The 24,126-nt window shown below is 41.8% G+C and overlaps 1 protein-coding gene across 3 annotated transcripts; it reads left to right on the top strand.

The window, feature by feature from the left end:
• The first annotated feature begins 1,383 nt into the window (after window positions 1–1,383).
• On the top strand, window positions 1,384–17,822 carry LOC120896070. 3 transcript variants are annotated; one of them, XM_040299897.1, is made up of 5 exons: window positions 1,384–1,642; window positions 1,712–1,961; window positions 2,618–2,697; window positions 3,602–3,805; window positions 3,882–4,636. In XM_040299897.1, the coding sequence occupies exons 1-5, from the start codon at window positions 1,592–1,594 to the stop codon at window positions 4,584–4,586; spliced, it is 1,290 nt and encodes a 429-aa protein (XP_040155831.1). In that variant the 5' UTR covers window positions 1,384–1,591; the 3' UTR covers window positions 4,587–4,636. The 3 variants fall into 3 exon arrangements, 2 of the variants coding, with proteins under 2 accessions (XP_040155831.1, XP_040155832.1); XR_005738398.1 differs by lacking the exon at window positions 3,882–4,636 and adding an exon at window positions 2,830–3,557 and having other exon boundaries at window positions 1,393–1,642; window positions 3,625–3,725; XM_040299898.1 differs by lacking the exons at window positions 3,602–3,805; window positions 3,882–4,636 and adding an exon at window positions 16,352–17,822 and having other exon boundaries at window positions 1,387–1,642.
• The last annotated feature ends 6,304 nt before the right edge of the window (window positions 17,823–24,126 follow it).

Genomic DNA, 24,126 nt, shown 5'->3' with positions numbered 1-24,126 from the left:
TGTTTGGCTGAGTTTTCTAGTTCAATGAGCGTTTCTACATACACCGAGACTGCAGCTGAGAGATGGCTGTGAGAGAATTGACAATCGGTTTCTCATGCCGGTGTGTGTAGAAGCCAAGGTCCTTGAAAGAGAACAGGTCGAAGCGTTTAGAGTAAAATGACAGAAGGCCATGGGATAATTTTGACAGTTAAAGTGAACATTGTTTATGTTTAGCGATGGACGTTGCTATGGAGCGAATGGAAGTTTTGTTCAGCATTTTGCACTCATTTCCTTTTAGAATATTATAAGAAATAGAATCTAATTAGAATATTACATGGCTGATTGAATCCATGGAAATCATTTATCATTCGTCGCCGGGTTATAAGTAAAGGACGGTACGCATATTGTATCAGTGTGTGTCGATTGGTTGTTTCATTTTACTCTCAGTGTTTCATTGAAAGTAAATAGGACTTCTATTACCTAGTTGGAACATGTTAAACTTTTCGTTTTCCCTGCAGGACCGTTGAAAACCGTTGGTTTGTGGTCACGGAATGGCAAACAATCAAAACGATTATCAACGTTTCTGAACACAGAGTAGACTGCAATTACGCCTCCTTAATTCTCCAGAAGTGATTGACCACAAGAAATTTAACCAATATAATCTTCCTAATAGTAAATTCGTCCACTTTTCCGCGTTAACTATTAGCCGTTTGTTTGTAAACACTTTTTCATTAAATTGTCAAAAGCGACCTGAAAATGGCAACCTAGCAACGGGCTGTCGACCTGTTCTCCTTAATAGATCTTGGTAGAAGCTCTGAAAAGCGCCGAGATGAGACTTTTAAAATGATGTTAAAAAATTCATTTGAATCGCTAAATTGAAGTCAAAAAAGTTTCTTTTAATTTTTAATAATATTTCTACGATTATTAGACGGCAAAAATGCAAACTATAATTGATCGTTCGCCATAAACTGCCAATTCAATTTTTTCTCAGCTCCATCGTTCTTTGCATGCCGAGGAGAATTCTCTCACCGAAAATGCTGTCAGTCGCTGTCAAAGCATGCTGTCAGTTATTTTCTCAGCTGCTTTCTCGGTGTGTGTAGAAACGCTCTCACGTCGGTTTGTCGGTGGTTTTAAGGCGGTGGCAACGCTCATCGGATGCGATTTTATTGGACGCGATTTATATGGGATTTGACAGATAACGTCGGACGTGCGATTTCGTCGTCCGACGTTATCTGTCAAATCCCATACAAAAATTTGACAGGCCGTCCGATAAAATCGCATGCGAAAAAGCGTTGCCACCGCCCTTAGGGCGGTCATCTGTGAATCGGTAGGCATATACAAAATCGGTAGGAATACAGATAATTCGGTATTTCTGGTCACTCTGTCTGCAGTATACAAATATCAACAATAGAGTTGCTGCTGTCATTCTGCCCAAATGTTTCCCCATTTCTAAAGCGATTGTATTTCTCGGTAAACAGATGCAGCTCTTTTGTTGGTTAGTCGCAAAAAAGTTATTGTTTTCGGGCCAATTACGTTGAAACCTGTTCAATTATTCGCTACTGTGACAATCGGTGGTTCATATTTATGCTAGAGTTTTCCTGCTCCAGACACAATGGAAAAGATTCGAACCAAACGTGCAGCAGATTCTGAACACGGTAAAGCGGTAAGTTCTTTTCAAATGCATTGGAAGATCTCGTTTATCCATACGCTTTATATTCATTATCTTTTCCAGTATCCTGTTGGGGTGAAGACAGTAATAAAAGAAGAACCGCTAGACGACGACATCTTGCATGGTCATACACAAGTACTGCGTGAAGAATGTATGGTAGAAAGTCAAACCGGCGACGGTACTTCGGACAACAGCGATGTTCAAGATCCATTACTAAATCTTGCGCCCCAAACGGATGTCAAGATGGAAAACTTGGGTGCCCTAGGAAACGGTATTGGAGTGGCAGAAGAAATCGCTAATGTTGCTGGTTCAAGTAAGTTTGAATAAGTGTTTTTTTTATTGTGTTAATAAGTAAGTTTGAATAAGTCAACAGTAGCATACATTTTACAAATGAAACCCGCCATAGAACGAAATCTTAAATTCACCTTAAATTCTACTCTTTTTTTTTGCTATGGATTGTCTCTGTTTGCCACGTTCAGCTCTATGATAGTCCTAAATCACAGCCGGCGTCGGGTCCAAGTCAATCCGATAGTCAATAGTCTTTTGCTGGGGCAAACAAGTATCGTTGGGAACAACTGTACTTCAACCACATGCATAGCAGCGGTGCGCAGGTGGAAGAAATGTGTTCTCAGAAATTTAGTCGATGACTTAAATCTCATCGCACACACAAACATATTTATATACAGCAAACAAGTTTACATTATAGCAAAAAGCTCTGTTTTGCTTCATGTATATTTAGTTGAAATTCTACTATTTGGGTTGGTGACGCAGGAGGAACGGCTAGTTGATTAAAATCAGAGTCTCTATAAACGTCTAGTAGTTTAGAAAGAGTAACGATCGCCCTGTTAATGTCCAGTTAAGGGAATATCGATCTCGGTTCCTCTATAATACTGTCCTAGCGCTGAACATGTTATTCATGAATGTCCATAAAATATTCTAAATGTGTACGTTTTTATTTTAAACTCGCAGGTGCAACAAAGAGAAAGCATAGTGATGCAAACGAATTACAAGACGATATTGGTACTGCGAAGACTAATCCTCATGAAAACGTAAGTACGTTGGTTAGTAAATGTGTTAAAATGGGAACAAAACTTGAGGGAAATAAGTATGTTTTCTTTTTTTGATTACCGTGTGAAGTATATTAAAACAGGATTTTTCGGTACAATTTTCATTATTCAAAGCTATACTTCGCTCGCGAAATGTTTATCAACAGCTGTCACATCTGTGGTAGGAAGTAGTGGAACTCAGCACGAAATCGGCAGACAGGCAAAAGATACTCTGCTTATTAGTACCGTGGAAGCTGAAAACAGTATTTGCATTAAAATAATGTTTCACTTCGTGGACATGATTTTCAATACACCTCAATTAACATTGAGATTCACCGAACTTTGTATCTTGTTGAAAATCGTGTTGAAGAACAGTTATTGTGATGCAAATACTTATGCTTACAGTATTTTCATGGTAATTTTTTAATATGAACAGCTTTGTTAATCACTCTTATAATGTTTTTCAATCAGTATTCGCATCACAATATTTTCTTCAGTTCTTTAACATAATTTTCAACACAAAGAAACGCATCACACAAAGAACTGCCAAACTCCTGCATCCAGATTGTAGTGTGTTGAAAATCAGGTAGAAGAACTGACGAATATCGATGCACAATGCTGTTCACATTGGAAAGTGACTCGGAAAACTCTGTATAACTTTCCGTTTGGCTCACATATGAAAATCGATGTAGGATTGTTCTCAAACGGAAAAATAGAAATTTGCATTAATTGATCCAAACGGAGACAAAAATTGCTCCAACTACTTTACGCCAACTTCCTGCAACGACAAACAAAATCAACATTTTTGTGCCCATTTATTTTGTGAATGTGTGAACTTGGTGAATAAATTTAAGTAAAAAAATGTAAGTATTTAATGAATGCTTATTATTAAACATCAATTTCTTAGGGATGTAACATTTGTCCTAGCAGGGAACCGTGGGATGCAAGAACCACCAAAGTTCAGTACAAAAAGATGATAGATATAATGGAAAATGCACCCGACATCGCTCGTGCGCTATTCAGAGGAAGCCAAACCCAATTTTGGGAGGAACTAACCACCCAACTTAACGCACTGGGACCCCCGGTTAAAACCGTAGGAACGTGGAAACGGGTAATTTACGAGATACCCTGATTTGGAAAATAGTATCATGTTTTTGATGTATCATTCTCATCCTTCCACTTTTCAGGTATGGTTTGATTACAAGTGTGCTGTAAAGAAAAAGTTGCTCGATAATAAAAATGCGTTAGCAGCAACAGGGTATGGTAGACGATTCGGCACTAAAACATTGAATGAATTGGAAGAACGCGTTGCTACTATCAGCAACTTAAGATCCATCGTGGTAGGAAATGGTAGACCTCGGTATGAAATCGACAGACAGATAAAAGATAATCAATTAATCTGTAACATGATAGCAGGAAACAAGAACATCACTAGTGAGGACAGTTCTGAATATGAAAAGGATGACGATTCACTACCCACAAGCTTAATAACTAGTCGTAAACGCAAATACACTGACATTGTGGTAAGACATAGTGGAACTCGGTACGAAATCGGCAGACAGGCAAAAGATACTCAGCGTATCAGTAACGTGGAAGCTGAAAACAGTAACATTACCAGCGAGGACAATTCTGAACACGAAAAGGATGGAACTCCTGCTGTACACATTTCACGACCTACAAGATTAAAAAGAGGCCGTAAACGTAAAAATACTGAAGCGGATTTCCAGCAAAATAAGGAGATGCTAGTCATGATGAAAAGATTTGTAGAAATTCAAGAGAAATCCTTCAAGTTACAAGAAAAAACGAATGACCTTCTTGCCGAATGTACTAAACAGCTTACAGTCTGCAACAATCTATTGGCAAAACAAACCAATATGTCAACCAATCCTTAAAGAAAAAACTGTACAAAATATATAAGCTAATGAGCAACAATTATTCAGTAGCATTTATTTGTTCAATTTATAAACTTTCGCAACTAATAGTGGAACAGGCGGTTGCCGAGATACACTGTTAATCGGGACCGAAAACGACTGCAAAATACAGCGTATCTCAAATTTCCGCAGAAGTCGAACTGCATGGTTTTTATTTCACTAGCTTTCGTGTTGTTTTGCTTGACGTGATAGATTTTAGACAATAACTCTATTGTTGGATATAATTCGGACTCTATCAGGCGTATTCTATTCTGAACACGAATCGAGTTGAGACGAGAAAATGACCTCCAAAGTGAAATTTTCCATACAAATGAACTCACAAAATTCTTCAACTCGACGACTCGAGACGACTTGATTATGAGCATAGAATACGCCTGTATATTTCAATTTTTAACCTTCTTGAAAGAATTATGAAAATTTGGTTTAACTAGTTAATTTGGCCAGGTTACAGGGCTACGCAACTAAATTTAAAAGATCCCCTTTACTGAGTACACTGAAACCAATAGTATCTAAACTGAAATAAAAGTAAGTAGGGGAAGGTAGGTAAAGACGGTCACGTTAAGGGAAATGGTAAAAATCTAAGGATGTATAAGAGCAACGACCATGAAAATGTGCATACATTATCTTAAACTCATGTTTTATCAGAAAATGTGTTGAAACTTCTAAGTTTCCATCAATTTTGCGTTTTTAATGAATGAAAGCATGATTTTTTCGTGCAGTTTTGAAAGGTTCGGGTAAGACGGACACCTGATATGGGAAACATGGACACCATGAAGGCTAAGATGGACACCTATAGAAAACGTTGGAAATTGAAGACTTTTACAGTATTTTTACAAATTCTATCGCTTTTCACGTCCTGGTACGTTTATAACCCAATTCTTGGCCAATTGCAACGACGATTCATTCAGCCGTGAATTTTGGAATTGTAAGCACCGCTTCTAATAGAACGTAGAATGCAGAATCTAAGGCATCTTTTTAATATCGGGCACTAACAGTGGACGTTGCACCAGCTTACAGAACAACAATTTGAAACTTCGCATTACAAAATAATTCCGCGGAAAGTGCGCGACCACAGCATATTTGAGGGACTTGTTAATAGGTCCAGCCATTTCTTACATTGAAGATTGAACTTTTTTGAAACCCATTCTGTAAACCCATAGAATCTCTCATCTATTTCTGAAGGATTTGATATCAGTACTTTACTTTTTTATTAAAGTTGTCCAAGTCGTGACAAAATATTGGATTTCGTGAAGAACCTCATCAGCGTCGAGCGAGTAATATCATAACGCATGACTGCTATTTTGACCGGAGTTTCATTTCTCGCTTATTTATTTCTTTTTCTAGTTGTGTAATGGTTTATATCTTCAAAATACCTTTATTTAAGGTGTTTGAAGAAATATATTCATCACCAATTGATTTAAGAAGTAAAATAACTCAACAAATTCGGTGTCGATCTTTCCCTATGACAAAGTGCCCGTCTTTCCCGCGTTGGTGTCAGGATGTTTAAACCAACAAAACACAAAAGTTTTTTTTAATACTTTCATCATCGTTCTTTCGCCAGTTTTTTGCTTTACAATCATGACAAATCGTTCATGTAATAAAACTTTCGAAAATATAAACAATGCAAGTTACAGAGCATAAGACCCGCAGATCCAAATTAGATCCATAAAGGAGCGCATGATTGAAAATTTGTTTTGTTCGTGAATTGAACCATTTTCGCATATATTACACGAAAAATGTTCTCAAATGTGTTGTTTTACCTTCAGTTTGGATTCTACATTGTTGAGTTACTCGAAAAATACCTTTTTCGTGCATTTATGAAACATGTCCATCTTACCCGCAGTGTCCGTCTTTACCTACTTAACCTGTGGTGGATTGCTTATAGCAATATCTTAGTTGTAATCAAGTAGCCATTGATTACAGCGACCGTGGTTACACTGAATATCGAATAAATGTAGTTAGTCTTAGTTCACTCTTAGAACGGTGTACATCGTCTTTCAATCGCTCCCACATTGATGACCCCGACGTGATCTCCGGATTGTTATTAGTTCTCCTAACTCTAAAATTCGTGAACGAACATGTGTACCGAAAACGTTTCCAACGAAGAAACTCCCCTGCTACTGCAGCCGTTTCGGTTAAACTACCGGAATTCTGGAAGAACGATCCATCGTTGTGGTTTTCGCAAGCTGAAATTCAGTTTTTGTTGGCCGGCGCTCATAAGGATGAAACAAAATTTTATCATATTGTCGCTAAACTCGAACAATCCGTGCTTTGTCATATCGCTGATTATGTAAAACAGCCTCCTGCGACAGAAAAATATGAAGCCGTTAAGCAACGCCTCATCTCTCGATTCGAGCTCACGGAACAAGCCCAAATGGATCAGTTACTTGGATTGTATGATTTTGGAGACCTTCGTCCTACGTATCTTTTAACGAAGATGCAAAAGCTTGCTGCCGGACGGAATATGAATGATTCCTTGTTAAAAAGGCCATTTTTGCAAAAACTTCCAGCTAACATACGTACAATACTTAGCATCCACGATGGAAATCTTTCGAAGCTGGTGGAGATGGCAGATAAAATGAAAGAAATGGCTCCTCAAACATCGGTCATCCAGCTGTCATCCATCGGTCTGTGCAAAAGATACGACGAAAAATTAAACAGAAGAAGCTGCCGCCATGAAAGTACAACCACGCCAAATGAAAGCACGGCAATCTGAGCGTGGTCGATTGCGTTCGACTTCTCAAAATCGTACCAATGAAAACAATATCGGTTGGTATCACCGGAAGTATGGAAATCGAGCCACGCGATGTCGAAGCCCTTACCAGTATCATCAGTCAAAAAACCGCTAGATTTCCGCTCATCCGAAATGGGCGAGGTTGGCGAATTAAGAATCAGTCGCCGTTTGCAAATCTTCGACAAATCTTTTGTTATTCGATTCTTAATCGACACGGGATGTATTGATAATACCTGGATCCAAGATCGAGAAGACTCGAGAACCATCGCCGTTTTTACTCCATGCAGCAAACTGAACGAAAATACGAACGTATGGGAGCAAGTTTGTTTCAGTGGATCTCGGACTACGCCGAAAGTTTTCGTGGAATTTTTTGCAAGCCGACGTTACTTCTGCAATTATTGGTTCCGATTTCCTCGCGCATTTTGGTCTTCTTGTAGACCTTGGAAACAGAAGACTTATTGATGGTGGTACGAAATTACACACCGTTTATTTGTTACCGAGGGATTTGTTGCTACTCGATATATGTCAACATTCGCCTGACAGATCTCGCACAAATTGGATATCATGCCAACAGACATAATGTAACCCAACACATTCAAACCACTGGTCCTCTAGTTGCTTCCAAATCACGTAGAATGCCTCCAGACAAATTTCAAGCCGCTAAAAAAGAATTTGAGACCGTGATGGAACTCGGGATTAGTCGCCCTTCCAAAAGCAGTTGGGCAAGTCCACTTCATTGCGTACCGAAAAAGAATGGTCAATGGCGCTTTGTCGGAGATTACAGCAGTTTAAACAGAATAACTGTGCAAGATCGTTTCCCTGTGCCACAGACGCATTATCCAGAGTCAACACCATCTCAGCTTCTTCAACAGTGGATTTTTAATTATTATCGAAAGCGCAGCATGACGATCCAGAACTACAGAAGCTACTTGCTGATCGAACTACATCAATGAATTTGCAGTTAAGATCATCTGATTCAACTGATGGATTGCTGTATTATGATGTGTCGGATAATGTACATGTTAGACCGTATGTACCAGAGAAGTTACGGTTACAAGTTCTTCGCAACATCCATTGCCTTTCTCATCCCGGTGTTCGAGCAACGAGAAAAATTGCTGCGCGAAGGTTTGTTTGGCCTTCAATGAATCGAGATGTCGATCTTGTATGGATTGTCAAAGATCGAAAATCCATCGGCATACATCTGCGGCGCTCAACGAATTCGAGCTTTTCAAAAGTAGTTTCCGCCATCGATTTGGTAGGGCCACTTCTGACGTCGAACGGAAAGCGGTATTTATGAACGATGATCGACCGGTTTAGTCGTTGGCCGGAAGCAGTTCCTTTGCCAGATATGCTAGAAGAAACAGTCGCAAAAGCATTTTGTGAATGTTGGATTTCTCGGTTTGGTGTTCCAGAAACAATCACGACAGATCAAGGACGACAATTTGAATCCGAATTGTTCACGGAATTGACACGGCTTCTTGGGGCTCTCCGGATTCGTACTACAGCGTATCATCCCGAAGCTAACGACCTTATCGAGCGATAATCGAACATCGAACGTTAAAAACTTCGCTCACCTGTGTCGATTCGAAACGTTGGTGCGATAAACTGCCGTTGGTCCTGCTCGGTTTGCGAACTGCTATCAGGGAAGATATCGATTGTTCTGTTGCCGAGATGACATACGGACAGCCACTACCAATTCCTGGCGATTTTTTGGAACCCGCGAAGACTGAAATTCAGAGTTCGCCAAACTGCTTTGCCGGACCATGCAAAACAAATCGGACCTATCAGAAACTCGCATCATGACAAACGATCAGTATTTGTTCCGAAGGACTTGCAAAGTTGCAAAAGCGTTTTTGTTCGAATCGATTCAGTCAAGCGGCCTCTTACACACCCATACGAGGGACCTTTTCAAATAATGGAAAGACATGAAAAGTATATGGACATAAATATGAACGGTGAAAAACGAAGCATTGATCGTATTAAACCAACAAATATTTGCGAAAAGGATTCGAATGAGGATGATGAAAGAACAAAAGTTACGCCATCCGGTCACCGTGGATTGGTCTTTGGTGGATTGCTTATAGCAATATCTTAGTTGCAATCAAGTAGCCATTGGTTACAGCAACCGTGGTTACACTGCATATCGAATACTTACCAAATGTAAATGTAGTTAGTCTTAGTTCACTCTTAGAACGGTGTACATCGTCTTTCAATCGCTCCCACAAACCCAAAACCAAAATAAAACCCTTACTGGTCCTGAAACCATTACATCACTTTTCTGGTTCAAGGTTCTGCATCTGGTTACTGAACCTATGTCTGTCCAAAACAGATGATACTTAATCCGTACCAGCCCTACCTACCATGACGCGTACTGGTCCCGGAACTTATCATGAACCAATGCCGGTCCTGGTACCGATTATGAACCCTAAGCGGCGCTAGCACCAATCATTAACCCATACGGGTCCTGAAACCGATCATGACCCCATAAGGGTCCTGGAACCGATCATGAACCCTTACCGGCCCTCCAACCTATCATGAATCCGTACTGGTCCTGGAACCGATCATGAACCTATACTGGTCCTGGAACTAATCATGAACCCATACTGGTCCCGGAACCGATCATGAACCCATATTGGTCCTAGAACCAATCATGAACCCAAACGGACCCTGCAACCGATCATGAACCCATACCTGCCCTGGAACCAATCATGAACCCATACCAGTACTGGAGCTTAGCATGAACCTTTACGGGCCGTGGAACCGATCATGAACCAAAACTGGTCCTGTAACTGATCATGAATTCATAACGATCCTAACTGTTCCTAATCGGTCGGAACCTAACACGAACCCACACCGGTCATTGAACTGAAAGGTAGCCCATAAAGAATCTGGAACTGATACTGAACACATACTGGTCCTGGAACCTTTCACGAACCCAAACCGGTCATAGAACTGAAAGGTAACCCATTATGAACCTGGAACTAATATTGAACACATACCGGTCCGAAAATCGATCATGATTCCATGTTGATCCAGAAATAGCTTCGAATTTCATTCATTTTGAGGAACAATTCCAGGAACTGTTGAGGATTTGGATTCGGAACGATATTTGGGCCTGGTTCAGGTATGGAACGGATACAATGCCAGTTTCAGTCAACAAACTATAGCCAGCAGTAAATGTGCACCGTAGGAATTAGCGTAGGAAATAGCGTAGGAAATATAGTAAAATTTTTATAGTGATCCTATTTAACTAGAAGAACGTACAGAGTCAGGATACAGACCGATTTGTCCAATTCCTTAGATGGTTGCGTCGGAGTACCTGAAGTAGTCGTCCTCAGTCCCCTCCATTTCATTCTTTTCCTAAATGATTGTGTCTCTACCTGTCTTTCCGATAGTTTTCTGCTCTATGCAGATGACTTCAACATCTTTTCCCGTGTATCCCCATCTTCCGATTGTAGTGTTGTCCAAAATGCCCTCGACTCGTTTTCTGTATGGTGTCGTTTCTAACTGTCTTCAATTGTGCCTCGATAAAAGTTGTGTTATTTCTTTTGGCAGATCCCACAGGATCGTCCATAATTACACACTGTGCGGTATTCCAATTAGCCGTGTAATATCGGTTAAGGACTTGGGAATGTGGCTAGACGAGACGCTGCCGTTCAATGTTCATATTGAACACGTCCTTAACAAAGCCAACAAATCGCCGGGTTTAATTGTTAGATTGTCATCCTGGACTATGCCGCCGTTGTCTGGTCCCCACCCAGGCTCGGTGGCGATGCCCAGGTTGGAGAGTTTTCACCGTAAGTTTAAAAATGTCATGAGTATCACGAGATTTTCACCAACGAAAACGATGAACATATCCGTGGTAGCTTGATGTTCATTGCTGATAGCCAATAAAAGTGCGTCATGACATGCTGAACACGACATGTGAATTCTTTAGTCCAACGCGATACTCTGACTGACAAGCTTAGCTTAATGCCGGCGCAAGCATAATCATGATTTTTTCTGGCTGTGAACAGTGCTACCAATGCCACTGCTTCAGTCATCAACACTCATGACTGAAACGAAGCTCAAATCAGATCACGTGCACATCTGAGATGATCATCCGCTGCGCAAAGCGATCGAAAACTTCTCAACATCTCGCTCAATGTAGCTAGAGAGCAAGAACCAATAATGATAAAGCGAGATGAAAAGTTGGGGAAGAAGGGAAAAAGGGGAGAAAGCGAACGTGGGTGTAAACTATTTTTCGGCCATTATCATTTTTGCGCCAACACGGTCGCTTTTTTGTCAGAAAGAGACCCGCAGCGCAAAGCGATCGAAAACTTTCCAGTCTCCCGCTCAATATAGCTAGAGAGCAAGAACGAATAATGATATAGCGAGGTGAAAGGATAGTGAAGAGAGGAGGAGGGGAGAAAGAGAACGTCGGTGTGAAGTATTTTTTGATTTTATGATGATGATTTTTGCGCCAACACGGTCGTGTACCGGAGCTTTTTTGTCAGAAAGGGATAAACACAGACAGCGCGCTCCTTCGAACGACCGTAAACGCTTCAATTGATCAAGAGCTTCGATCGGTTCTTCGGACGTTTCTGCTCGCTTTCTCGATCGGTTTCGGCAGAAACCGAGCTAGAAACCGAGCTCAAAACCTGCTCGATTTTGTTGTGCGGGCAGTGACTATACTCAAATAGCGCGTGGCCACGGAGCTGAAAAAATGTTGAAAAAATTTTCAACTTTGTCAAAATTGCTTGTCAACTACAAAAAAAGAGCTTTTCTCGTGGCCGCACCAAAACCATACACTAGAGCGAAAAAAAGCTCCAACATCTGAATATCATCGATATTTTGTTTAAGAAGTACTAAATAGGTACATAAATCAATTAGAATCATGCATTTTAGCATTATAATCATAACAATGGGTCACAACTGCGCCAAATAGCTGTTTGTTTACGCTTTTTCGAACGAACGTCAAATTTTGTCAACTTTTGTCAACTTTTTTTCCTGGCTGCTCCAGGTTACAAAAATTTGACAAAAGCTCAAAAAAGTGACAACAGCTCACATTTGGAAAAATTTGTCAGCATTTTGTCACTGGCCCACCCATGGCCTTTCGCTGAAACAGTTGGAGAATCAATCACACGCTTGGTGACATTTAGTTCAGCACCCAACTTTTGGTCACTCACTTGGTCACGACATTGTTGTCGGCGATAATCGCGACATTCTTGGAATATACTTGACGCGTAGCTCTAGCAACAAAATGAGCATGCTTTCTCCCTCTATCTGTTTTGATTATCTGTCGGGTCAAACAGAGCGAGAAAACATGCTCATTTTGTTTCTTGGAACCACTCGCACGCACCGCATATCTCCCGTGACCATCGCGATCAAAGTGGGTTCATTATACATGTGGGCTTATCCCGAACAATTTGACAGCCGTGCTGTAAAAAAAATGAAAACGAAATGACAGGAGGGGATTCGATCATTTGTTGATGTATGCGTGTGAATTCCAATGGCTGTTTTGATTGATGTGTCGTAGTGTAGGTGAAAAACTACGTATCACAATCGAATCCCCTCCAGTCATTCGTTCGTCCAATATGGCCTTCCCGCCAAACCTATAAGCCCACCTAGTCCCTATACCCACTTTGATCGCGATGATCACCGACTGAAAATGTCGCGACCAAGTGACTGACCAAGAGTTGGTTGCACACAATGTCACCAAGCATGTGATAGTCGCACCAACGGTTTGAGGCTCGCCTCTGATCATTACAGTAGAGCTCGACGCTGAGATGATTTTGTTTCAGCCAGAATTTGTCATGCCTATGTCAGTGACATTTTGCTAAATTGATCACAGCAAAAAAAAAAGTTGCGATATAGTGACTGACCAAGCGATGGTCGCAAACATGTCATGAGCATGTATTAGTCACACCAATCGTTCTGAGTATCACCTCTGATTATCACAATTGAGTACGTGACGCTGATATGGATTTTGTTTCAGTCAGATTTTTTTTTATGACATTGATAGTGACATTTTGCAGCACTGCGTGTAGCAGCTCGACGCTACCTCGGTAGTTCTCCTTATCCCATGCGCTTTCGTCTTCTTGGGCTTATTGGGGCTTCTTGGGCTCTAGAGCCTATTGAATTTCAGCATTCCCACATCCGAACATGCTTTATTGCTAGTATCCTATCCAACGATTCGATGTACCTTTCCTCCTATCTTCCATTCCGCTATATAGTCCATCCCGTCGCCTGCGTCTCGAAAGCATGTATAGGCCGGCATGACTGCGCGTCGTTACGTCAAATAGAAGAATAAAAAGAAGAAGTAGTATTCTGATCTACTATGACTTGGCTTTTCCACTTGTACATATTTGCCATCAATAGGGACCCTATTGCAAGCGCAAAAGGTCATCCTTCATCAAACTGTTTTTCCTACCATAATCATGCTGTGGAGCGCATCTGAAATGATAGTAATACATAAAAAGTTTGATGAATTACAGGGTGATGGTAGCCAAAATAACTTAAAAACTGTAACGATCCAAGAATAACTAAAACCAAATGATAAAACTGCTTAGCATGTCCATATTGCTCAACTTTCCCAAATTCTCATATTCAATCAAGACCTGTTTATAGCATGGTTAAATTCTTACAGATATGTGACTGCAGTGGTCCGAGATCCACTGAAACAAACTTGCTCACATACGTTCGTATTTTCGTTCCGTTTGCTGCATGGAGATCTTGGATGCAGGTATTATCGATACATCCGATCCCGTGTCGTTTAAGAATCGAATACCAGAAGATTTGTCGAAGATTTGCAGACGGTGACTGATTCAGAATCCGCCCACCTCGCCCATTTCGGATGAGCGGAAATCTAGCGGTTTTTTTGGCTGGTGATACTGGCAAGGGCTTCGACATCGCTTAGCTCGATTTCCATACTTCCGGTGATTCCAACAGATATTGTTTTCATTGGTACGATTTTGAAAAATGGAACGCAATCGACCGCGCTCAGATTGCCGAGCTTTCACTTGGCGTAGTTCTACTTTCATGGCGGCAGCTTCTTCTGTTAAATTTTCCGTCGTATCTTTTGCACAGACCGATGGATGACTGCTGATTGACCGATGTTTGAGGAGCCATTTCTATCATTTTATCTGCCATCTCCGCCAGCTTCGAAAGACTTTCATCGTGCATGCTAAGTATTGCTCGTATATTAGCTGGAAGTTTTGGCAAAATGGCCTTTTAACAAGGAATCATTCACATTCAATTCGGCAGCAAGTTCTTGCATCTTCGTTAAAAGATGCGTAGGACGAAGGTCTCCAAAATCATACAATCCAAGTAACTGATCCATTTAGGCTTGTTCCGTGAGCTCGAATCGAGAGATGAGGCGTTGCTTAACGGCTTCATATTTTTCTGTCGCAGGAGGCTGTTTTACATAATCAGCGATATGACAAAGCACGGATTGTTCGAGTTTAGCGACAATATGATAAAATTTTGTTTCATCCTTATGAGCGCCGGCCAACAAAAACTGAATTTCAGCTTGCGAAAACCACAACAATGGATCGTTCTTCCAGAATTCCGGTAGTTTAACCGAAACGGCTGCAGTAGCAGGGGAAGTTTCTTCATTAGAAACGTTTTCGGTAGACATGTTCGTTCACGAATTTTCGAATTAGGAGAACTAATAACAATCCGGAGATCACGTCGGGGTCACCAATGTGAGAGTCACCACAATGTTTTTCTGAACATGGTTACTTGGATCATTTTAAGTGTATTGCGCAGTGGCGGATTAACACAAGTGGGAGACCCTACGCGATGTCACGATTGTAGGCGTTTCTGAAGCTCAAGCGTCAAGCGAGAAGATGTACGAGGAATTCTAAATTATAGAAGAATTGAGAAGCATTTTTTTGCAGAAGCAACTTGTGAGCGGGGGGAGGGACCCATTTTCGGGGCCCCTCGAGACCTTGGACCCTACGCGGGCGCTTAGTTTGGGTAGTGCCTTATCCGCCCCTGGCACCAAGTCCAACGTGGAGAGAGAAAGATAAAAGGCAATAGAGAAAGAAGGCTGTTGTGAGCTAACCTGGCCCGGACTCATTCACGGCGGTAACTCGCGGATGACAGCAAATGGTCATCCGTCAATGTATGCGTGTGATCGATCCGGGGGTCATCGGTTGCGCGGTCACGGACGTTGACCGCCAAACACCAGCGCGCACTGAAGAACTAGCGGTCGGCAAGGAAGCGTGCTCGGAGCCAACACCGATTGTAACCAAGAGAAGTTGAATATATATAGGTTATTAAGTTTATTAGTAACGCGTGAGTTTTATTCGACCACCTCTGCGATCGAAAGAACATAAAAAAGGCAACATTAATCCTCGCCAAAAAGGAAAGTGTCAAAACAGGGCGATGTGGTGACGAGCATTACATTTTCATAGCCAAAAGAAAGCGATTTCAATTAAAAACGTGTCAAAAATGTGTATATAATATGCATATAAAAAACTAACATTTACGTAAAACAGAAAATGTTTACTGAAAGAAACCACACACTTCCCTCACCACACACCCTCTATCCTTGCAGGCGGCCTACAAGGATTTTAAGGGCTGGGTCATCTGGTTCCATGCGTTTAGCATGGTTAGCCCACCGGAGCCTGGTGAGCTTGATACACCACACGACAGTATCATCGTTCAATTGTTGTTTTTTCAGCTCTTTTTTATTTAATTTGTTTTCAGACATGATTTTCAACTTGTGACATATTGAAAATCATGTTGAAAGAAATGAAACATAATTGTGATATAAATCAAATATGTCATGTTTGTTCGAAAATATTTCGCGTGCGCTAAATTATGCCATTCACATTGTTCTTGTATGTTAAACCTTATATTGATTAATTTCCTGCAACATCAACTTTAAACGCATGTGCAATTACGTTTTCGAGATGGTGTTCATAAAATATCCCACTATTGTACGATAACGTTAACAATCTATTGCATATTTAGCTCGTATCTTATTTATTCTCACTTTCACTAGTTAAATCATGGACAGCGGAGCGGACTAAATGTTGTTCCGGCGGTAACAGATGCTGGTAAACGTCGATCCCGCGGTAAGGTTAATGTAACGAGCAATCAAGACCGCGAACGAGTCATTGCAGCTAGCGATAAAGGATACTCACACAGCATGATCGCTGAGATGTTGGGCATTAAGCGGCCTACCGTCTACAGTATATTGAAAAAGTATTGGAAAACAGGCGAGGTTGAAGCAAACTCACGTGGCGGTGTGAAACCCAAAAAGCTTACAGATGCGGCAATTTCGAGCATTCAAGCATGGCTGGACGAGGATTGCACGATATCATTATCAAAACTGGTTAAAAAGTTTGGGAGCATCATCAAATTCAAGTTAGCCACACTACAATCGCTCGTGAGTTCTATCCTTTCTACTATTCGTTCAAAAGAATAAAGGTTGCCTCTAGCTCGAAACGGGGTGAAAACACCGAGAGCACTGTACAAGATCTTTTGCAGTATATATCATCCTACAATCAGCTGGTGCAACGTCTTCCCCGGGCCGCTATCATATTCGTTCATGCAGTGGCTCTCAATGTAAATCTACGTACGACCAGCCAATACTCGCCTGAAATGGCAAACAAACAACAAACCCGACCTGCAGCCTTGCGTACAAGAAACGTCGTAATCATATGTGCGATGAACCGCATCGGTTTAATTCATTATACCACCAGATACAGGCCCATCAACCAGCCAGTGTTTGAAGAATTTCTAAAAGATCTGACACGAAGCCTGAATTATCAGCACGATGGACACCGACCAGTGCTTATATTGAATGGTGACGCCTTCCGAGATTGTGCAACTAATTCGGAGGCTATTGCGCAAGAGGGGTACGAAGTTCAGTATCTGCCTCGAAATGCTCCCGCTTTTAATCCCCTCGATAGCTTGATCGACACATGGAAGCAGATCATGAAAAGGGCTAATCCCCAAAATGAAGCAGAACTGATGGCAGCTATCGAACGAGGAGCGTCCTTCATATCGGATGGCGATTGTAAGGAGTGCTTCAACAAAATGGATGAATTTCTGAATGAATTTACAATAAAAAAGCAAGAAATGAACGATTGACCGAAAGCAGTCGCGTTTGCTGAACTTATAATAGATTTAAAGGTTAGTTTAATACATATCTATGGAACAGCTTTGGTGGAGAACTGGCATGGTTATTAATGTATTATCTATCATACGTGGATTTATTTATTAACAAAAATAAAGTTACCTAGTCTAGACTGGCCAAAAGAACTAGTATAAGCTCAAACGGACCTATCTCGCATATAATTGCCCTAGGTAGGATAGAAAGTTTATATACGAAAAGGACTTTACGGCAAACGAGTGAATTAATAAACAAATGTTATTTAGCGTATTCGAATGTTGGATAATCTAGTGCATCCTGCTTTTGATCGTATTAAAAATTGCTCTGTGTGTTTAATAAAATCGTTTCTTTTCAATATTTGTTTGCATTACAGGAAAGTTTCGTTCTCTTCCAGTAGGCGCTCGGTGACGATGTTCAGATGAGCTCCTGAAACTAGTGAGACACTGATAAGATGGTAGTGTTCATGTTTTTCTGTATCTGAATTAGAGCCCTTTACAGCAGTACGACGCTGGACAGAGCGTTAAATGGCAAAAGAGTTCACTAGGACCAAAGTTATATTAATATACTTTGATGATTGCGGATCGTAATGATCGTTAATGAGTCTGACATCGCCAACTTTGCAGGTTCTCGGTGCAGCAAATGACTGTTAGGGGCACCATTCCAGCATATGACAATTACTTACTTATCCAGCGCTACAACCGCTTTGCGGTCTTGGCCTGCCTCAGGAGTGTCCGAAACCGCTCGCGGTCTCGCGCCACCTCAGCGGACCACGCTTCCTCTGTTCTTGTGGACGGCCTAAAAAGACTTTACGGGCTGGGTCGTCCGTTTCCATGCGTACAACATGGCCAGCCCAGCGGAGCCTGGCGAACTTAATACGCTGTACGACAGTGAGGTCGCCGTACATCTCGTATAGCTCGTCATTATAGCGGCTCCTCCATTGTCCTTCCACACATACGGGGTCAAGTATCCTTCTGAGCATCTTCCTCTCGAACGCGACTAAGAATGACCGGTTGGCAGCCAGCATCCTTGCGTGCAATTCAGCTACCATGCTATTGTCGTTGCTGACCTTTCACTTCAAACGTGCGTTCACCTATCTAGATTCTGAATATTTATTGGTAGGCCCGCTGATGTTGCCACCATCAGTTTGGTCTTTGCCTTGTTCTCTGACGCCTGCTCGATCCCTTGGTAGGCTTATGCTACATAGGAGAGCCGCAGACCAAACTCCAATCTACACTGGGTTGTTTTCGAATGCCTCGGCCAGGGACCGTATCTGCATATCCCATTTTTTGTTGGAAATCGATATTCGGACATTTAACACATATAACTGATTCTGTAAGGCAAGTGATTAATGGATTAGTAGCGCAAAGAGAAGGAGAGAGAGCGCGTATCTTTCTCAGTTTTTTTTTAACTTGCACTTCGCATGCAATATTGAGTTAATTTAGACAATTTCGTACACAATGGAGACGCCTGGTACCTCAGATGTATATCAGAAATACCAAGTACCGTTTGGTTTTACTTCTCATATGCAAGTGTCTTTATTGTTAGACATGTTATTCTTATGTACAAAAAGTTGCTCTAATTCTCTCCCTCTCTCTCTCTCTCTCTCTCTCTCTCTCTCTCTCTCTCTCTCTCTCTCTCTATGTCTCTCTATGTCTCTCTTTCACTCTTTCTCTCTCTTGTTGGCCTGCTCACGATAGGGCACGTCGATGTGACATAGCTCGGTCAACAATAATTATCCAGGATGTGCGGTCCCTGGCTGCAGCCTCCCATCCATGTACCCGGTCTCCTACAGGTCTCGCTTCACCTGATCCAGCCATCGAGTTCGGTGTGCTCCCCTGCGCCTTATGCAGAATTGGGATCGCTGTCGAACACCTTCTTGGTGGGGCATGAGTCTGGCATCCTCATGACATGCCTCAGCCATCGTATCCTGCCAGCCTTCACCACCGCCACGATGCTCTGTTCGCCGTACATCTCAGTAAGCTCGTGGTTCATCCTTCTCCTCCACGCTCCATAGTCGAACACACCGCCAAAGATTGTCCGGAGGATACGTCGCTCAAACACGCCCGGAGCGCTTGCATCCTCCGCTCGGATGGTCCAGGACTCGTGTCCGAAGAGGACCACCGGGAGAATCAATCTCACATTTCGTGCGGGCTTGAAGTCTTCTGGATCTCAGCAGTCGGTGAAGCTCATAGTATGCACGATTCCCCTGCACAACGCGTCTCCGGATTTCGCTGCTGATGTCGTTGTCTGAAGTAACGACCGTCCTTAGATAGCAGAAATCCCTTACTACCTCGAGGTTTTCGTCGTCAACTAATACACTGCTTCCCAGATGGTCTGAGTCTCCGGCAAACAGGTACTTTGTCTTCGTCGCATTGATTCTCAATCCAATTCTTGCTGCTTCGCATTTGAGTAGGGTGTACACCTGGCTGTTGTCCTGCCGATGATGTCGATGTCATCCGCGAAACCATATTTAAGAGACCGGTAGAGGATCGTACCACGGATGTCGTTGTCTAGCCCTGAACTTCGAATGACTCCTTCCAGGGCGATGTTAAAGAGCAGACAGGAGAGTCCGTCACCTTGCCTCAGACCCCTGTGAGATTCGAAACGATTCCGACGTCAATGCTACATCTATGGTGTCGTAGGCGGTAGTGGATTTGCCTCTGTTGTGGCCAGCCGTGAAGACCCCTGGACTTGCCGTGGTAGTTGTGCTACCACTGGTCAATGTCCAGGGGACGACAGTGTGTGTCGTGCGCTCGGACAAGCAGGTGTTGCGAGCAGCCGGTCGAGCAGGGCTCCCGGCAGGGCATGGTACGGCTGGCGCGCGGCCGAGTATTTTAATGTGTATTGTGCTTGTCAGAAATATTTATTATGTGTACTGTTATATTAGTGTTTTTAATAAAGTACCTGATAAGCCAAAGACACAACAGCCTCCAACAAACCCAGCTTGGTAGCTATCGACAAAATTTGTAGCAAGCGTCGCAAGCCGGCAGAACAGAATCTGGGACAGGATCTTGTAGGCGACATTACGAACCGTGATGACTCGAAATTTCGAGCAATCCAGCCTGTCGTCCTTTTTGTATACTGGGTGAATAACACCCAGCTTCTACTCCTCCGGTAGTTTTTCCTGTTCCCAGTCTTTCACGAACAACTGATGCATTTTGACGGAAAGCCTCTCCGGCCCCATCTTGAAGAGTTCTGCTTGTTGTGCTTATTATATATGCCCTAGTTCGCGTATGAATTTAGATGTGTAAGCTTCGATCGTTACGCGAAATAAAACTATATGTTTTCATTATGCTGTTTATCATTTATCTGCGTTCTGAGCATGCTATTTAGTTAGCAAAGCCAACTAGCCAACCACTGGTCACCATTCGCAAACCCAGCTTCCATTAGCTAGTGACTGGTACACATCTACCCATTCACGTACGCTTCCACAGATACCATCTGTCAGCTTCCGTAGTAATCCAAGGCGCTGGGTCATCCCATCATCCTGAAACGCCTTTTTCACATTTTCCCACGATTCGCTGTCCTTGCCGTCTGCACCAAGCTATAATTTATTGGCTCAATGCGTAGGCAAATCGTGGCCAATGCTCTCAGCGACTGTAAGTTTCAAGCATCGCCATCTGCTGGTGCACTCACTGCATCTCAGGATCCCAGCACACATCAACAGCATTTTGGTTGCTAACGCACATGATGAATAATTTTCTCTTCCTCGCAATAGCTTTTCGTTCCATAGCTGGCATTGTCACGCCTCTGATCCCTGAATAATTTCCCTTGCCAACTCGTACAGTTCCTCTGCTTCCATCAACCGCACCGTTGGAATTGATCGATAGCATTTTCCAAATGAAAATAGAGTCCGGTGTACTATATTCTGCGAAAAAAGATTCTCTCACTTGCACTATGTGTACTTCGATTACGTTCCTGGGCCCATAACCTAAAGTAGTTGCAACTACTCTTGATGAACGATGCGAACGGAATAGTGTTTTATAATAGGCTATTTCTAAATCAAGGTTTACTACGATCAATGATTACTTTGATAATCTAACAAGTTTCGCGTTCAAACCCTGTCGTGATTGTCTGTGTCCAGGCACCAGATGCATGTTCGGCCAACAGAGAAGGGAGTCAAAAGTGACGGGGGCGTAAAGTAGACAATTTCGGAGATTGACACCTTACCAAAATGTATTCGCTTATCGGAAACATCGATTCGACAGTTGGCAGCTGAAGAATATAGACGTGTTCAAATTAAAGTGACGGTTAAAACAAGTGTGCGAAAGCCCAAAAAAAAGTGTTGTTCACCTCAGATTTGGAGCTGTTTTTAAAAAAAATCACATAAGGGAAAAGCGACAAAAACCATAAGAGGTGGTCACAAGGTAGGAAACATGGGGGTCCAGGACCCGGGAGGGGGCAAATTCGGGAATTATTACGAGCTGTTGGAGGGGCAAATTGAGCCCAAAAGAAAAATGGGAAAAAATATTAAAAGGCTAGCTATTGGGAACGAGTGTTCGGAAGAAGAGGTCTTTTTAGTAATGGAAGCAATTAATTCAAACAGAGATTTTAACAAAGTAAACCCCTGCATTTTTGGTATCAAAAAAAAAAAATAGAAAATGCAATTGGCACTAAAGCCCTTAAAGTATCTCGGCTGAGAGAGGGCAAGTTACTAATTAAAGTAGCCAACAAGAAACAGACAAACAAACTAAAAGAACTAAAAAAACTAACGGACGGTCGAGGCGAGGTAAATGTGCTAACAAAAGAACATCCAACCCTCAATACAAGCAAAGGAGTAATCCGATGCCCCGACATAGAATTCATGACGGAGGCTGAAATCATCGAGGGACTGAGCGAACAACGTGTCGTAGAGGTCAATATCCTCAAGAGGAAGGTAGATAACGAATTGAAAAACACACGTACGGCAATCATCACATTCAACTCAGGCAAAATACCTCGCATGGTCGACTTTGGACTGTACCCAGTAAAGGTTGAACTGTACATCCCTCGGCCAATGAGGTGCATTACTTGTATGAGATTGGGACACACAAAAAAATGGTGCAAGAACGAGAAAACATGCGCTAACTGCAGCTTACCGGTACATGAAACCTCTTGCAAAGAAACAAAATGCGTGTCATGCGGGGAGGCCCACAACACGCTGGACAAAAACTGTCCTGTTTTCTTGGACGAAGTTGAAATAAATAAAATAAAGACAGAGAACAGAAATACATATGGAGAAGCCAAACGCATACGGAGACGTCAATGCCCTACCATCCCAAAAAATTACACAACCGAACACTCATACGCACAGAAGACCAAAGCAAAGACAAATGCTCCATCACCAAAACCATCCACTAGCAGAAACAGCGATACCAAAACTACAGAAAACAATCAAAACACAAACACAGAAATAAATAACCTACCTACAGAAAAAAAAACACATCACTAACACCCTCACCACTCCATAGAACAATATAAATACATATATCACTAAAGACACAGAAATCATTTACGATGCCCTATCCGATACCTCTATCGGGTCAAAGGACTCAATTTACGTTCAAGAGATTAACAATACTCCTACAACCAACAAATGCACAAAAACAACCGACACCAAAATAACAGACACAGACATGCACGAACCAAATTCAGACAACGAAAAATTCGAAATTTTCAACTAGAACGTTTCATATACAAAAAAAAAATCAAATCCTCTACATCTACCAATATAATGAAAGGCTTTCAATATATTACAAGCCAATATACATCAATTGACATCATCGCTCCTAACCTATACATACAAGTTGCGGCAATAAAAATCAAACGTTCGGGTTTAGTCATCGCTTCGATGTGCGTGAAACCGAATACACCTGCTCAGCAGTTCAATTCGCTATGTAATAGAATTTTTTCTAGACTAAAAAAAAGCAACCGAACAATTATAGTAGGAGACTTTAACGCACACAGCACAGAATGGGGAAATCATTACTCAAATGGCAAAGGAAAGTCACTTCTAGACACAATCATAAAATCTAACATGAAAATTATACATAATAAGGAATACACCTTCATTAATCTGGACCCCAATAAACGAAATTCGGCCATTGATCTCACAATAACATCGAGACATCTTTCAACGGTTATACAGAGAAAGGTTACCGACATGCATGTAGGTAACAGTGGTCATCGGGTAATAATATCCTCGCTAGATGAGACTCCATCTCCCCCAAACCAAAGAGTAATTTATAATAACAAAAAAATAGATAGTCTAGTAAGAGTTCTACCATTTAAACAAAACACCAGCATCGACACTATAACTACTGACATCAACAAAATTATCAAGAACAACATGTCCAAATCCACGTTCATCCCCAAATCATGGTGGACAGACGTCGTTCGGGAGGCATGGAACAATAAAAATGAAGCTAGGAAACTTTACAATAACAATCAAACTATAGATAACCACATAGAATATAAGAGAAAGCTGGCAAAATTTCGGTTCCTAATGAAAAGAGGTAAAGCAAGCAGCATCGAAAAAAAAAATAAAATAAAAGAGGTGGACTCTCAAACATCATCTGAAAAACTCTGGAGGCTAATGGGGACCATTCAGGGAAAGCCACCAAAATCAAACATAATTGCCAAAGACACCGAAAAAGCCAAAGAATTTTTAAAAATAAACT

This window comes from Anopheles arabiensis, chromosome 2 (assembly GCF_016920715.1).
Source record: "Anopheles arabiensis isolate DONGOLA chromosome 2, AaraD3, whole genome shotgun sequence".
Classification (NCBI taxonomy): domain Eukaryota; kingdom Metazoa; phylum Arthropoda; class Insecta; order Diptera; family Culicidae; genus Anopheles; species Anopheles arabiensis.
Note: the sequence above shows the minus strand (reverse complement) of the source record. Positions and strands in the feature narration are given on the sequence as shown.

Excerpts from the sequence above, each read along its gene's own strand:
- LOC120896070 (XM_040299897.1), top strand. The coding sequence starts at position 1,592 with ATGGAAAAGATTCGAACCAAACGTGCAGCAGATTCTGAACACGGTAAA. Across the intron at positions 1,643-1,711 it reads ATTCTGAACACGGTAAAGCG|TATCCTGTTGGGGTGAAGAC; the intron begins GTAAGTTCTTTT and ends TATCTTTTCCAG. Across the intron at positions 3,806-3,881 it reads CCGTAGGAACGTGGAAACGG|GTATGGTTTGATTACAAGTG; the intron begins GTAATTTACGAG and ends TCCACTTTTCAG.